Source organism: Antedon mediterranea, chromosome 8 (assembly GCF_964355755.1).
Source record: "Antedon mediterranea chromosome 8, ecAntMedi1.1, whole genome shotgun sequence".
NCBI classification, from domain to species: domain Eukaryota; kingdom Metazoa; phylum Echinodermata; class Crinoidea; order Comatulida; family Antedonidae; genus Antedon; species Antedon mediterranea.
Window position 1 is genome coordinate 22558585 of NC_092677.1, and position 17846 is coordinate 22576430.

Sequence of the window (17846 nt, forward strand, 5' to 3'; positions counted from 1 at the left end):
GACATCAGCTTAGACTTTTTAAACCTAAATTTCACAAAGGACTGAGAGGAGATCCACTTTTTCACAATTATATTTATATATTTTAATAGTTTGCCAACCAAAGTCGTCATTTCTGAAACCACCAACACTTTTAAAAACTGATTGGATTCGTTGTAGAAATGAGGTTAAAAGGGTAAACAAATGTACCTATCTAAACTATCAGAACCAATATTCTAAACACAAACAGTGGATGATTGATCAATTCAAAATAGAATCATTTGTATAACAAGAAACGCTGTAATTCATTGATAGGTTCTGCATGACATGGTCAGACTTATCACGAATCACACATAATACACAATATTCTTTCGAACTGACAGATGATAAGGAAGATCTTATATTTAAAGTAGCAACTTATTGAAAGAAAAAAACAGTAGAACTTAGAACTTCATGAGCCACTGAGAAAGCATCGCTCTAAACCTTTGCGGATTTCTATAAGGCAACTGTTTAAAGTATATAAAAACTGACTGACATCTGCTGATCAACCAATTTTAATATCTTTAACTAAATATGACTTCACATATCATGATGGATGTCGTTGAAATACCTACAGATGTTCCAGAAGAAAACTTACAGTAAAAACATGATGGTCATGCACTATAGGATGCAGTAAACATGGCTGTAAACATTTGGTGACTATGCAAGTATTCATGCAAGTTACCTAGATATTTTGTTGTATTTGATCATTACATTGGAAAGGGGTGGATAAAAGCAGTGACACGATTGAAAGGATAGTCCCAATGTACTAATCTGTACTTCCGTATGTGTTTTGGGCCACACTCGGTTTGGAGGAGAACAAATATCACAAAGTTTTTAGACATTCTTTATGTTAATAACAAAGAGCTTGCAATTATACATGAAAGCTGATGTTAATTAATGATATGCACTTTGTAATAGTAGCCTTCAAAAGTATGGACGATGTTTGGTATAGTGAACAATAAAGTGGTTGAAAACCTATTAAGAATAATCTAACCAGCTTCCATGCCATTACAGGTTGCAGCACGTCATTATTTGCTGGTTATGGGAAGAGGTCATACTGGAAATCATTTGTAACGCATCCACTCCTTGTAAATGGAATTGATTAAGATTAAGACTTTCCACGTACAGTGTACACTAAAGTTTAATATTGCCAAATATATGGTACTCTTGAGCAGATAACTGTATAATAACAGACTACTCTTTGGTGCTACCTCCAACTAGACTCAGTGACCATATACCATTAACACTAGTGATATATATTTCCCTTAAATATTAAGTATTTCACTTCACTCAATAAATATTTAAGTACCTGTATTTCTACTTCGGGAAACACTTAAAATTAAAAAAACTCACCTATGGTGAATACAGACACCATAGAACCTAAACATACGAGCCAACTATCAGGCAGAGATCAGTATGTGGCCTAAATGAATCGGGTCGTTTGGAAGCCCCTAACCCAGTTGTCAGTTTGGAACTTGTTACATGTGTATTATATGTAAACTAAAGAGCCGATGAAGTTGTTACAGAAAGCATGCATATGTGGTTGTGATTCAATCGTTTGCCGTTACCCAGATGGCCAGTAGGCATTATATATCAGTGCTTGAAGAAATACCCACCTCAGAGCATTACCTCCTTCCATCCCAGAAAAATTTCGAATATTGGCATGTGCCCATGCCGCCCATTACTCCCAACCCACAAACGCTCTGTGACCGTTTTTAAATGAAATTTAAGACATTCCAGTAGGCCTCCAATTTCGTTTTTTTTTTATACTTTAGGACTCATCCTCTCAATTCCTTAAACACCTTCCAGGAGTGACTCAAAAAGTTTAAAATCTTCCCAGTACAATTCTGGTCTTTTTGACACCACACTATAACCATCAGCCCCAGGCTATCATGAAAATTATATTTATTTCAATTATTAATACCGATAATTAACAGGTATGTGCTCTATTTGACCTTATGACCTTGAAAATGACCTTTAAACTTTTAAGTTGAAAAATTGATGAACTTCACCATCTACAGCAATATGTCAATAATGATCCAATAATGGTTACATTTCTTTTAATTAGCTTATATGTTGTTGAAAACAGCTTAAACCTCTATTTCACCATATTTGACCTTATAACCTTGAAAATGACCTTTGACCTGAAATTTGAGAGCGACATCCACCCCTATCTTTTTTGTCATCCCATAAGGGATATATTCCACATGGTTGCCTGCTATTAACAGAAAATGCCCCCCATGATGAAAAAGCTCACATTGGCCGCCCTACTATAAGATCGTGGGTGGTTTGTGTTACGAACTATAGTACCAATCTTGTTGTGGCCAGCTTTCGTTTGGATGCGTACTGTTTCATTTGGGTTGAGAGGTCAAAGAGATTTTGCGTGCTTATCATAAGACTTCTTTGTTATGGTATGACGGTGGTTTAGAGAGTTTGTAACATTAGTAATAACTTGTGTGTTGCGGTTGAAGTTGGTATTGGAGTTTGAAGTCTTCGCGACATGAGACGTTGAGCTGGTGATCCTAAACTGGGGGTGGTTGGTATGTTGCGAATATTTAATAAGTTTTTGTATAAATCGGAGCTTTCGCGTTTGGTTTTCTGAAGAAGTATTTTTGCACGTTTGACAGCGCTTTTCGCTAATCCATTTGATTGTGGAAAGGTTGAACTGCTGGTGATACAGGGGTAGAATTTCCTCAAAATGCTCCATCAGCAAATAGTTGCTGTGGGCCATGGCTTTACTACAGCAATTTATTTTTCTTCCATCGATCGATGCATAATTGGCATGATTCATGATTTTGCGCCATTACAACAATAAATAAATAAAAAATACTACTGATTCATTCATAAAGCTTTTTATTCAACTCTGTTTAATTACAAAACAATGACACTAAGTGTTGAATCATGTTTTAACACTTATTATCTACTAAATCACTTATCAAAACCTTTTCAATATGACTGACTTTAGAATAAAAATTATTATTTAAGAAAAATAAAAGGGAAAGAAATAAAGCATACATACTAAATTATGATTTAATGCTTAATGTTAAACCAACTTGTGTACAAAACAAATAGCTAAGTAGTCTTTAAAATCTGTTTGTTATAACTATGTTTTTTTAATCATGTTACAACTACAATTAATATTACTATTATTTACTCATCATGGGATTCTCTGCCACTGTCCACTTCATCATAGGCTACAATGTCAGACTGAGATTCAGAAATGATGTCGTCTATCTCAACATCATCTATAACATCATCAACTTTGGCCCTTGGTCCCTCCATCTCTCAACTACTGGTGCTGCATCAAACTTCATTGGATCTACACCCTCACTAGTAATACGCAAAAGAGCCTCTACTGTAGTTGCCTTCAACACGAGTCGCCAATCTCCTAGGATGCGTTTAATAGCTGAAAAAGTTCTTTCTACATTGGATGTTGAAATTGGGATAGCCATGATTATTACTACAAGATGTAGTAGGTCATTATATCGATCCCTCTTTTTTCTTATGATCATTTGCCAAAATGATGTGAATGTTGTAATGTATTTGTTGAGGGTGGCATCTAGTTTCAAATTGTTGAATTGAACAAGGACGTTGTCAATATTGCAGCCATTCATGATTAAGGAATGTCTGTAATTTTCCACTAACAAATTCACTTCATCTGCTCCATACAAATGAAGGGCATCAATATCTTCTTCTTGCCAATTAGTAGGTTCAAATACTAACATTGCACCAAGCTCCTTTGAAGAAACAAGGTTATCAAACCGTTCACTCAAACATTGTTTGATGGTGGTGTATGTACCTTTCATGTCATGCAAACTTGGAACTTGAGCAAGAGCCAGCTGCTCATCATCTTCATCATCGGAAGGGGTCTGACCTCCTAGCAGTCTTAATTGGATGTCAGTTTTGTTGCACAATGCATTCATCTCTGCCATGCATGACATAACCTCCACCTTTACCTCACCAACAGTTCTCCCGGTCTTCTGAAGGGATAGAGATAATCTAGCAAGGATTCGTAAAATTACGGCATAGAGATGAATGTACACTTTAAACTTTTCAGACTTTAAAGTCTTTAAATAACCCTTTATTCGGTTCTGGTCATCACCTCTGATATCACGTCTCTGTCCTGAAGCCTGATCTTCTAAATGCACAGTTATAGCATGTATGTTGCGCATCATGGCCTCTGTTGCTGCAAGCCTAAATAAAGTTAAAGTACAGTACGTTGTTTTGGTTTTCAAATGAATCAATATATTACAGTATGTTGTTGTAGTTTGTATTTTTGTTATCAAGACAAATACAATACTGATGGAATAGAGAAAGTGGTGAGCCTGACTGAATTACATCAAGATACTAGACTACCCACATTAAAAAACAAACAGCGACTGGTTAATGATCATGTAACTGTGTTTATTTGGGTACAATTGGAATACAATTTGTAATTCAATGTCCTACCTGTGAGCAATCCACCGTGTTCCAGATGCCTTTGGTGGCTTTACTACCGTCTTCTCAATCCTCCTTCCTATTTCCCTCAACTCCCTTAGTCTTTTTGGTGAATTACGATACAAATAGTGTATCCTCATTAAATGTTCATCAATGACCTGAAAAAATAATAAATAACTACTACTACAATAACAATAATACACACTCTAAATCAAGATGTGAATGATCTAGGCCTGTGAGTTTGATGTGTTGCTCGTACTGACCGCTTTAATTCACGATTTCGGGTCCATGTAAGACCGAGGTTCGTCTTCAATGAAAGCAAGTCGCCTGTTGGTAGTTTTATAGGCTTGCGGAGAAGTTGCTTTAGCTCTTCTGGCAGTCTTCTGACTTCATCCGTCATTTGAAACATTGACTCACCACCACTGACCACATCTCGTACTACCTCAACTAATTTTGTACGATTTCGTACTGTCCTCTGACCAGCAAGTGATGAATCAACTCTGGCCTTCGGTATTATAATAGTTTGTAGTGTCTTAAATAAAATATAATAATTGTTTTGATTGATCTTTTTATAGTTTCTTTTAACACTTTGTTCATACACTAATATTGTTCATTATGTTTTATTTTAATTATGTAATTTTTTATATAGACTTACTTGATTCTAATAACTCTAATAGGCAATTCTTTAATGTTGACACATTTTAAGCTACTGTTTACTGTAATAAATTACCTTTCCTTTAAATGTGAAGTCTGCCGTGCGTTTCTTTGAGCTTTCTATCTTGGCTTTTATAATATGAGTTGTGTAACTGGTTGGTTTGGTGGATGGTGCAAAATGTCTTGGATTAAGTTATTGTTGTGTAAGTCTGTTGGTGTTGGCATGATATGTGGTGAAGTAGAACATGTAGGTGAAGCCAATTGTAATCATGGTCAGAAACACAAACATGGGTAGACGCATCTTTACATTCAACTACAGTTCGACAACATTTACAAGTCACATTTAAAGACAGATAACATTGAGCAAATATTAGTTGTACAGCAGTAATAGATGAAAAATGGACAGGAATGTTACAAACACAACACTGAACTGTGTCAGTATCCTCATAAAGAGGCTGAACACAGGTCTTACATGTAATGTGTTGACATGGAGGGACAACAGGACACTGACAAAGAAGTTTACAAATATTACATTTAAAAGAATTCATAGAATTACTTGGCACAAATGATGATGGTACTGGGGTGAGAATGGGTGGATGTAAGTTACTGAAATGTTTTGTGATGTTTTGTTTATGGCGCAATGTCTGTATGTAAATGGAAGAACCGAGGCCACGCTTCTTTTTGGGGGGTCTTCCTCCCTTTTTTTGTTCCTCAAACAAACCACACGCTTCACACGATGTTCGTTTGTGTGGTACCCACTTCAGGGGTGGCGCCAGGATCTTCCCGACGCGGGGGCTACATTCCCCGACGAGGGGGCTATGCGAGCGAAGCGAGCATCACTAGGCTGGGGGACAGGGGGCCGCCAAGGGCCCCCGGTGGGGTTCCAGGGGGCGAAGCCCCCGTAAGCAACGCGTTCTAGCGTCATTTGAGGTCATTTTAATCAGATTGAGGGTAGCCATTTTTTCCATTTGTTATAATGCATAAATAAAATACTGCGTGCAAAAAAACGATGCGCGATGACTGTTTCAATCCATATTTTTCAATTTAAAAAATAAAAGTTCAAAGAAAATTTTGAAAAATAGAGTTGGAGGTCCCTGAAATTGGACTTATTATACTTCAAAACATGAAACAAAATATATCAAGTCCCTATCAAGAGGTTGTGACTGAGCTAAGAAATGTTTGAAAAATAGAGATGTTAGGTCCCGGAAAATGCACTTTTTATACTTCGAAATATGACCAGCTTTATTGTTGGGGCTGAGCTAAGAAACTGTTTAAAACTAGAGCTGCAGGTCTTCAAAAAATTGCATTTTATACTTCGGTAACATCAGGCCTAGAGGCTTAAAAAACGCAAGCGTAGACCTTTTTCAGTCGGGGAAATAAGTTTATTCCTCCCAAGTGTATGCGTGCGTACCATCTGGACTTCCGAGTGGTGAGAAATTCATGACATACAGGACATTGAAAATGTAATAACTTAGCTATAATAAGATGTTGGCTAAGCGAAAATGGCATGTTTTTTTGTTTAGTAATGGATGAAAAATTTATTTTAGGTGCCCCACGGTACTTACTTACTTGTAAATTAAAAAAATTGGTGAACATACGAACAATTAACGTAATTCGTTTTTGCTGTAGTGTAGCGTACGTCGACGCAGTACACGACGTAACCGTCGGTAAACTTCGCCTGGAAAACATAGTTGCCATTTCTGGCATTATTATGCTTTTTGGCATTATTTGGAGGCCCACGGCATCTGGCATAATGCCGCGGCATTATTTAGCCGTTTTTAGCATAATCTGGCATAATTTTGTGTTTTTTGAACAACCAAAAAAATAATATTACCACAGAACAAAAATAAAATATTTTGTTAATACATATCACCTTACACAATATCATATCGTAAAAACAGATCTGTTCGGGTTTTCCGTACAATAGTTCTTCCATCCTTTCGTTTCGGACTTCATCGACTCTTCGGATAGGAAGGCTGCTCGAAAACTACCGTGTGTGCGATATAGGCAGCACAACAAATCCGAAGAGGCTAGCTATTGGCCAATTATGTTGCTCTATTTCAGAGACCATGCAGGTTATTGGATCCCCAGATATAGAGACGATTGAACGAAAACATTATGAAAGGGGTTTTGTTTTTTCAGTTCATAATCATAAGTGGCCACACCCCTACCCCAACCCTTAAAATGGCAATTTCCGGTAACTAGAAGCTCTAATTTTAAAAAGAATTTCTTCTAGAGAATTTATTTTCCATATTTCAAATTATGTTCCATTTGCATCGTCGTAGCAACCCTATATTTCCAAATGTTCTTCACCTCTCAGTGACCATGATGGGGCGAGGTCCTAGGGACTCTTATACATTTTTATAAAATTAAGTGCAATTTCCGGCCATCTAGCAGCTCTATTTTTTCAATTTGTTTTACCTCAGCCCCAACCATGGTGGGTCTGAGGTCCTGGAAACACTTAATATATATTTTTATTTCCTATTTTAAATTATAATTGGCACTTTCAAAACTATCGTGGGCTAAGATCCTGGAGGTACTAATAAATATATTTTTATTTCACATTTGAAATTAAGTGCCATTTCCGGCCATTGAGTGAGCAGCTCTATTTTTTTCATATTTTCTTAACTCAGTCCCAACCATGGTGGGGTTGAGGTCCTGGAGACACAATTAATATATATTTTGATTTCCTATTTTAAATTATAATTGCCATTTTCAAACTATGGTGGGCTAAGATCATGGAGACACTAATAAATATATTTTGATTTCATATTTTAAATTAAGTGCCATTTCCGGCCATCTAGCAGCTCTATTTTTCCAATTTGTTTTACCTCAGCCCCAACCATGGTGGGGCTGAGGTCCTGGAAACACTTAATATATTTGTTTATTTCCTATTTTAAATTATAATTGGCACTTTCAAAACTATCATGGGCTAAGATCCTGGAGGTACTAATAAATATATTTTTATTTTATATTTGAAATTAAGTGCCATTTCCGACCATTGAGCAGCTCTATTTTTTTTCATATTTTCTTACCTCAGCCCCAACCATGGTGGGGTCGAGGTCCTGGAGACACAATTAATATATATTTTGATTTCCTATTTTAAATTATAATTTCCATTTTCGAACTATGGTTGGCTAAGATCATGGAGACACTAATAAATATATTTTTTTTTCATATTTTAAATTAAGTGCCATTTCCGGCCATCGAGTAGGTATTTGTCCAAATTTTCTTATCAACCATGGTGGGGCTGAGGTCCTGGAGACACTCAAAATAATTTTTTTTATTTCCTATTTTAAATTATAATTGCTATTTTCTAATTATGGTGGGCTAAGATCTTTTCATATTTGAAATTAAGTGCAAAGATCCCGGCCATCGAGCAGCTCTCATATTTCAGTTCAAAAATTATAAATTTCCATGGCTGCGTAACCGTATCCGGATATTCACCCCCTGGACATTTATCCCCCGGACAACTACCCCCCGGACAACCACCACCTGGACCACTACCCCCTTAGGACAACTACCCCTTTAGGACAACTACCCCCCGGACAAATACACCCCGGACAACTACCCCCTTAGGACAACAACCCCCTTAGGACAACAACCCCCTTAGGACAACTACCCCCCGGACAATTACCCCCTAGGAACAATTACCCCCGGACAATTACCCCCCGGACAATTACCACCCAGAAAACTATCCCTTTAGAACACCCTAACCACCCAGACCATTCAACAACCTGACTCTGCAACAGTGTATAATAGGAATTAATAACTATATTTTAATTCGTTACTTTGACGAATTACTATTCATTATTGTAAACAAAAGTAAAAGATTGAACATAAATATAGCCTGGTATAAACTGAAGATTGTCACACATGATCATAGGATAGTCGAACGTATTATATAGTACTAATAATTTTTGCGTCAGGACAATGCTTCGATAACCACTGGTCTTAAAAGAATTAATTTTTGTCTCAAATTTGTCATATATGTATTTTTGTACACTTGAAGAATAATATGACTTTTGATATTTGACCTCAATGTTCACTCACCGAATAAACGTCGATCTTTAAATAAATTCCCCTGAAATAAACGGTGACCATGTCACTCCCATGAAACATCATATGGAATAATCGGCGTCTATTTCCATTAGATTATACCCCCTCCCATTGAATAAACAACTTTCTTCCAATAAATGTCCACCTAAAAACCACCTAAACAATAAACAGCCCATGCCGTTTTTTCAATAAATACGGTACTTTAAATCTAGCACATCTAGGGTCTAGCGTGCTGTTAAACAGAATAATCGGTTAAAAACGGGTGTTTTGAAACTAGAGACCCGAGACCAGAGACCAGAGACCCGAGACCCAATACGAAAAGGGAGACCTAAATATACGAAAAGGGAGACCCACGTACGAAAAGGGAGACCCCATTATACGAAAAGGGAGACCCCACTATACGAAAAGGGAGACCCCACTATACGAAAAGGGAGACCCCACTATACGAAAAGGGAGACCCTAATATACGAAAAGGGAGACCTAAATATACGAAAAGGGAGACCCAATTATACGAAAGGGAGACCCAAATATACAAAATGGGAGACCCAAATATACGAAAAGGGAGACCCACTATAAGAAAAGGGAGACCCACTATAAGAAAAGGGAGACCCCACTATACGAAAAGAGAGACCACACTATACGAAAAGGGAGACCCAAATATAGGTCTCCCTTTTCGTATTGGGTCTCGTGTCAGGTCTCTGGTCTCGGGGGTCTAGTTTCGAAACACCCGTTAAAAACAGATGATTTCATTTTTACAGAAACCGGTCCTATATATTTGTCTACTTTTGGATGGGGGGGGGGGGGTAGTTGACCGGGGGGTAGTTACCCGGGGGGTGGTTGTCCTAAGGGGGTGGTTGTCCGGGGGGTTGTTATCCTAAGGGGGTAGTTGTCCTAAGGGGGTAGTTGTCCGGGGGGTAGTTGTCCTAAGGGGGTAGTTGTCCGGGTGGTAAACATCCGGGGGGTAACTGTTTAGGGGGTAGGTGTCCTAGAACCCTATGTAACAGGTTTTTTTTTTTTTTGGGTGGGGTAGGGGGGTGGGGGTTGGTGTTGGTGTCATTTGCAATTACCATTTTCGCACCCCAGATATTTAGAATTATTATTTATTACTCACAAAACTAAAAATATAAATTTTGTACGACATGGGGATACAATTTTAGGCCCTATTTTGTGTCAGTTGGGGTTTTACAAACGTTTATTAGACATAAAACCGTTGGTGGCGCTGTTTAGGGCCACATTTTGGGGATCTGGCATTATTTTTCCCAATCTGGCATTATTTGAGACAGGATACGGCATAATTTAAATTTTATTGCTGGCAACGCTGCTGGAAAATAACTACAGTACACATTTTGGTCCCTGGATGGAACATGATATCACGCGTCTCGACCCAACGTTGAACGATTCGTACAAAGGGATACCGCCAGACAAGTGCGAACCTAGCTATTGTTTAGTAGTAAGTTAGATCGCTGGCAATAATGAATGCATATAAAGTGCATAATATCACTCTGACGTACTCTCACGGTCAATGGAACGTCGTGGTTTTCTAGGCGCTGAAGCTATATGAAGTGAACGCGAACGCTTTTTACTGTATATTATATTCCCCGACAAAAAGTACCCGTGTTCCCTTCGGTAACCGTCGGTAAACTTCGCCTGGAAAATAACTACATTACTCATCTGGATGGAACTTGATATCACGCGTCTCGACCCAACGTTGAACGATTCGTACAAAGGGATACCGCCAGACAAGTGCGTACCTAGCTAATGTTTAGTAGTAAGTTAGATCGCTGGCAATAAATGAATGCATGAAAGTGCATAATAGCCCTCTGACGTACTCTCACGGTCAATGGAACGTCGTGGTTTTCTAGGCGCTGAAGCTATATGAAGTGAACGCGAACGTTTTTTACTGTATATTATATTCCCCGACAAAAAGTACCCGTGTTCCCCGACGGGGGGGCTAGACTCCCCGACGAGGGGGCTAGAGCCCCCGTAGCCCCCCCCCCCCCCCCGCTGGCGCCACCACTGACCCACTTCGCCACTCTTCCCAATGGTGTATTGTTGTCGATTTTTTTGTAGCAGAATCTACACATATATGGAGGGTGTACCCTTCAACATCGAGGGAAACATCCAGGCCGGTTATCTTGTTTTGATTTTCTTTAATTTTTGATTTTCTGTATTCAATTTTCCCATTATTTGATTTGTAAGGTCTAATTCACCACATAACCTACATAATAATTGAAGATTGGCTAAGTGGTCCTCCATAATTGGTCTTGTTATCACCTACATAAAAAAAAAACTAAAATTAAGCCGGTTTTTAAACAAAGACAAACATTTAAAATGAATATTTATCAACAAAATAGAAAATGTGAATTTTTCATAAAAACTTTTATTATTTAATAAATCGATAATTTATGTATCTAACAAATATTTGGAACTGTTTTAAAGCAATGTGCCTAGAGAATTGGAGGTCTGACTAATATCGGACCTATTTAACCTTTCGATAAACGAAACGTTTTGAAACTTTATTTCCTAGTAGATTGTTTTATTATTTATAAAATTCAATAAAAAAATTCTTACTTTTATTAAGTTATCGTAGTAAATTTTAACATTTACCGAAGTTTACCGAAGTTTTAAACTCCCCGTGGCTCGTGTCGAACGTGCGCGTACGAGCTACAAGTACGTTGCTACGGGAGCCGCTGATTACGCCCTCTATTTTTCGAAATCTCAATTTCCAAACATCGCACTAGCGAGACGTACGTGCCGGGGGCTTCGTCCCCTGGACCCCCACCGGGGGCCCTTGGTGGCCCCCCCCCCCCCCCCTGCCTAGTGATGCTCGCTTCGCTCGCATATAGCCCCCTCGTCGGGGAATGTATCCCCCGCGTCGGGAAGATCCTGGCGCCACCCCTGTATCCAGCTTCTCCTAAACTACTCAATAATATCGCTCTTTTCTTACCTCCGTCATTGATATCTAATGCCACAAAATATTGTTCCAGCCTGTCCACACATACGCATATGTCTCCATCTGGATGTTAAATTCCTCGAATAGAATTCTGGTATTACTATTAGCCGCTGCCATTGTACCGCGCTTCGCTCTGTACGTTCAGGGCGCTCGGAATCGTTAATTAGCCTGTGCGGTTCCTTGGTTACGGTTGCCATTGTTGGAAAGCCTAGGCCTAGCTAGAACTGCTAGCCTAGAGGCCTAGGCTAGGCCTCTAGGCTAGGCCTAGTTCTATAATAATATTATTATTATTATACTTCCGTTTCTCTATGTAAATGTGCCTGCATCCCCGTCGCCAGTGTCGTGTATCGTCGTACCGTAGGTTCGTGACAAATTAATAACACACGTTGAGATGAGTATAATAACAATGAATGGGTTTAATGAAACAAAAATAGACAACAAGTATATGGATCGTTCGTAGGATAACCAAAGAACTTATAAGTTCTTTGGGATAACCTAGCAAGGAGCATATGCGCAGTATGCGCATCAAGCGGGGTACACAATAAAGTTAGTGTATTGAAAGTACATAATTTTGTCCTTGTGCTGTTCTTCCTATTTTTCATTAGGTCTTCACATAAGGATAGTAGCGATTGTAAAATAAAGCTACTTATTAAGTTACTTTAACAAAAACAGAATAAATTTCAATAAACAGAAACAATACAAAAATAAAAAGAAACTGTATTGTGTAATGGTGGTTTCGGAACTTGTTTGTGGTACAAGCTCCTCCTATTATTAGAATGAATACAATATGCCATACGGTGACATATGGTGGTCTATGACAAAAGAGAACAAAACCCTATTTTAAAAATTCATGAAGCCAAATGATGACGTCATACCATTTTGTACGTCTATTGTGTAATATACATTATCTACAAACTCGTATAGCACTATTTTAAGTCGAAATGGACTCGAATTTGGTGAATGTACTATAGAATGGAATTTGTACAAAAAATTGTTATTTTTTACGCTTTCTATGTACGCACGCGCAAAAACGTGTTTTTGCGCAGTAATTTTTTAAACACGCAAATGACCTAATTCATGCTAATTGATCAAAACGTAATTTTGAGCTTTTTAAATTTTTTTTTTTTTTTTTTTTTAAAGAATTTCTAATAACAGAAGATGTTTTTTGTTGGAAGGTTTGCAAATGTATATGTGTATGCTTGTGCTTAGGCCTAGCAGCAATAGGCTGGTTAAACTATAGCTAAAATACTCTTTGTCGCACTTGTTAATAGACTAGTAACTGGTAAACAAACCCAAGGTTTATATAAAGAGCCAGGAATTAGAAGAAGTTTGACAGATCTGTGACATCTTGTTTGTGCCCTGTCGAACATAATAAATACATCTAACCTCGTTTAAAAACAAATTCAGCAGCATTAAAAAGATGAACTCTTGGTGAGACATTGCTTGTTTAATTTAATTTTTTTTTTTAACAAAAAAAAAACAAATATGAAGTTAAAAAAAAAAAATTCTACAAGTCGTCAAATTATAGTATGTAAATAAAATACCACTGTAACAACATTACGATTGTAAATTTACAGATTTTACCAGAAATGACATAGGCCTAGATTCTGTAAACCTGTAAAATCGGTACAATTTCGTCATTTACAGTTACTGGTAAATAACATTTACCGTTACCATTATGTTAAAGCTCAGGTACAGGCATGCATTTTAAATATAATATCTGGTTAATTGTACATAAATCAAATATTTGTAACAGAAATCAAAACGAAAAAATAGGATTTTCCCTTGATATGGTCAAATGCACAATTTGGCAAAATTCTGCCATAAAAACCAGGAAGACTTTTTTTCAGTAGTTAGGTAGTTTAACCTAATGTAATAACATGTCTTGTGACTCCCTAGAAGGTGAAAAAAGATGGTGGATATACGGTGGATAATTGTTGCTATAGTATGAAAATAAAAATCTAAAGTTGAATAAAAATACCGGAAATGTAAAATTGAAGTTATATTACCTATATTTAGTCATCTGATTCATCATCATTTTTTACCACACCGTTAATTTTTCATAGCTTTTTGAAATGCCTCTCTATTTACAAAATTTGTGTACAAAAGAATAGAGATTTTACTGTGTAATTTGAACTATCCCCCACTGATAAGAAAGTGCTTATTTTCAACAAGCTCGTGTAACACAAATAAAATCACAAACATTCTAAAACATAGGGGAAACTATAGATCGATAATTATTGGAATGTATGATCAATAGAAATTTTTTGCCCGCACTTTAAAATAAAACACAAGCAAAATTAATCACAAAAAAAAATGACATTTATTAAAATACCCGACATGTAAATTAACAAAAATTATGTAAATGATGTGTTAATTTAACAAGACTACTGTTGTATATTACAGAAATCATTAAAATACAAATACTCAGAAAACATTTTGTAAGGTTGGACAGATTTATAAATACCGTACATGTAAAGTTAACATATATTATGGAGATTGTAGTTTAATTTTCAAAAACGAATGTTATACTACAAACAACCTGTTAAAGTACACACACATTATATATGTAAAATTACAAATATTTAAATATAAATATGTTTTTTACGATAAAAACCTGTAAATAAAATACAGATGAATTTTCTCTTTCTTAGAGTTTATGAGAATAGAAATATTTAAAAAGTTATAACCGTCAATTTTAATGTAGGACATCACACTCAATGCGGATAAACGTTATTTATAAACTTGTTTATACACATAATTAGATTCTCCGTATACATCATACAGAAAAAGTGTCTATTTGGAGTGCTAAAGTAGGCCTGTATAAAGTTATAGCCAGCAATGACATGTCAATGATTACAATGTCACGCTCTTTTTCGATCATGTGACGTGAATAGGCAATTTCATAAGTGCTAGTTCAGGAAAAAGAGATTCAATAGCATGTTCAAAGACTACATCGTATCATGTAACAAACAAAGACAGGAACTTCCTTTTACTATATAAATTCTTGTTTCATAGTCAATATTTAATGTAGGGCTACGTTTCAATACAAAAGAGCGTGATGGAACCAATACAATGCATTCTGTAAGTAATAATTATTTATAACTCTTTAAATCAAAGCTTTTAACCCTTTAAGACCTTAATCATCATGTCGGAGTTTGACTGTACTTCATGATTTCATTCATTGTATTGTTGTGTCAATGCGCCATGAGCATCTAATTTGTGATGGAAACCGGCGCAATATAAATAAGATTTCCTTATTAATATTACGCACAGATCTTGGAAAACACAGCGCTTTGAAACCTTTGTCTCTTGCGCTTTATAAATGTTATTTATTATTATTATTATTCTTATTTGTCGGTTATCTCCAGTGTTCTTCTGGGTTGTTGGTCATGTCTCAACTGCTTCCCAATAACACTTTCTTAATATGTGTGCTGTTCCCAGGATGGCCGACATGTGAGCGGTCCCTACAGAGCCGGTACATTTAAATTTTCATGCATGTTTTTGCATTTTTGGAAATTGTTCCAACAGCGCAAATTATGATTGGAACCACAATAACTTTTGCTCTGTGGATTTTATTGATTTCAAAAGCCAGATCTTGGTAATTTGTCTACCTTTTCTTTCTCTCTGTTTAGGCTATTATGTTTTGGTTCGCTGTCAGCTATGTCAACCAATGTCCACTCATATGTGGGCCTACATTTCTTCACAATAGTAATATCAGGTCGATTGTGTTTAATTTCTTGTCTGTGTAGACTGTCATATCCCAAATAATTCGAATGGGTTTTTTTCTGTGACTAATAATGGCTGATGGTCATACCATTTTCCAGTACAGTCGATTCCCGATGTACTCGCAATGTTACCTTGTCATGACGCTTTCTATACCCTCTCTGGGCGAGCACCTTGCATCTACTGATATGTCTTACAGTTTCAGTATAGTCTTCACACAATCTACATAACGGTGTTTTTTAGAAGTCTTATCTATACTGTATTTTATCGCATTCGTTCTTACAGCTTGTTCTTGAGCAACTAGTATTAAACCTTCTTCACAAAACCATTCCTAAGCTACAGTATCTACAAGAATCGTCTCCTGATACATCTGCTGTTTGTCGCACAAACTCTCCGTGTAGGGCTTTCTCTTTCCAGCCCTTGGTTTTCTCCTCTAGCCGCCTCCTCTGATAATCTATAAGATTTTTTTTTTCATCTAACACCTTCTCCTTTAGAGCAAATTGCAGCATCCACTCTGTAGTATTTGTTAGGTAGCCACGCAGTGACTTACTCTCTTTCCTTACACAGTCCTCAATGCTGATCAGCCCTTTTTCACCTTCCTTCTTCGGTACATATAGTCCCATGACATTACTTCTGGTATGCATACTTCCAATCATTGCTATGATTTTTCTAGTTCGTCTGTCGATGTTGCCAAGTTCTTCCACCGACCAATCAATTATTGCGTGAGGCCACTTATCATGTTTCCCTCATTTAGTTTAGATTTACATAGATCTTGTCTTCATCTTGGCATTAAGAATCTTATCTAGCTGTAATATACTCATGGTATTTGTAGCCGTCTTCTCCAACCTCTCCGATATGTTGATCGTCAAACAAATGCAATCCACTACAGACAATCTGTCTACCTTTTCCATTTCTAGAACCGCACACTTCCAATATCTTGTGAAATACAACCTGAAAAATCTAGTCTAGTATATTTTTATTAAATCCATACAACTTCAGAGTCATCCATGAACAAAAGATGGTTAATTATTATGCTTCACGCCCTTTTCAAATTTATAACCCGCTCTCACCTTCCGTAATACAAGGGTCAGTGGCAGCATGATTAAGACAAACATTAACGGTGATAAGTCTCCTTGGAAAATTCCTCTTTTGATGTCCACTTCCCCGATATCTAATCCGCTTTATGTCTGTATGTACCGTTTTCCAATTCGACATGCTATTCCTTATCACGGTTATCATGTTCTACGCCCCACAACCATCTCTAAGCATTTGAAAATCCACGAATGTGGTACCATGCCATAAGCTTTTTATAGTCTATCCACGCCATTGACAATTTAGTCAATCTTCTTCGGCAATTCTTTAGGCTTACCTTGTCTACCAGTAAATGGCCCTTTGTGCCTCGTCCTCTTTTTCTGCAATCTTTTTGTTCATCAGCTAGAATGTTGTTCCTAATCAAGATGGTACAGCTTTTTTCCTAAGATTCGGCCATATAGGCCATACTGCGTTGAAACACCGGTTCTCATCAGATCACCGAAGTTAAGCAACGTTGGGCCCGGTTGCGTTCTGGAAATAGCGGCGGGTGCTGTACATAAGCCAGAGAGTGGCCGAGCGGTTAAGGCAGGGGCGCCGCCACAAAAACCATAGCCATACAATCGGCCCAGGTTAAAGTCACTTTTCGACCATTATTCTGGTGGTAGAACAAGTCTTCTCGGATAATGACTTAAAACTGGAGGTCCAGTGTACACATCTGGCTACACACCAGTACATCTTTTTCGGAAGAGTAGGGGATTACCCTGGTGTACAGGTCAATTCAGCCCCTGTCGTTGTGGACAGACGAACAGGCGCCGTTTAGTAGCAGCACTTGACACAAAGGGACCCTTAGGGGAGTAGAGAGTTGTGGTATGTGTTGTCCACACCTATGCGTAATTCAGCCCAGTAGGCTGCGAGTCGCAGGTTATTCCCACATTTACATTTACATTCCTGTGAGTAGTTTCCACAT

At 37.4% G+C, this 17846-nt stretch overlaps 1 protein-coding gene across 2 annotated transcripts; it reads right to left on the minus strand.

Moving 5' to 3' along the window:
* Positions 1-3071: 3071 nt before the first annotated feature.
* On the minus strand, positions 3072-12173 carry LOC140056717 (zinc finger protein 862-like). Of its 2 annotated transcripts, none has more exons than XM_072102185.1 (3): positions 12116-12173; positions 4468-4613; positions 3072-4212 (listed from the first exon to the last, which is right to left on the minus strand). In XM_072102185.1, exons 1-3 carry the CDS (start codon positions 12122-12124, stop codon positions 3264-3266), a joined length of 1104 nt encoding a protein of 367 aa, XP_071958286.1. In that variant the 5' UTR covers positions 12125-12173; the 3' UTR covers positions 3072-3263. The 2 variants fall into 2 exon arrangements, with proteins under 2 accessions (XP_071958286.1, XP_071958287.1); XM_072102186.1 differs by lacking the exon at positions 12116-12173 and adding an exon at positions 4719-4872.
* Positions 12174-17846: the final 5673 nt, after the last annotated feature.

Excerpts from the sequence above, each read along its gene's own strand:
- LOC140056717 (XM_072102185.1), bottom strand. Across the intron at positions 4,213-4,467 it reads ACACGGTGGATTGCTCACAG|GCTTGCAGCAACAGAGGCCA; the intron begins GTAGGACATTGA and ends AACTTTATTTAG.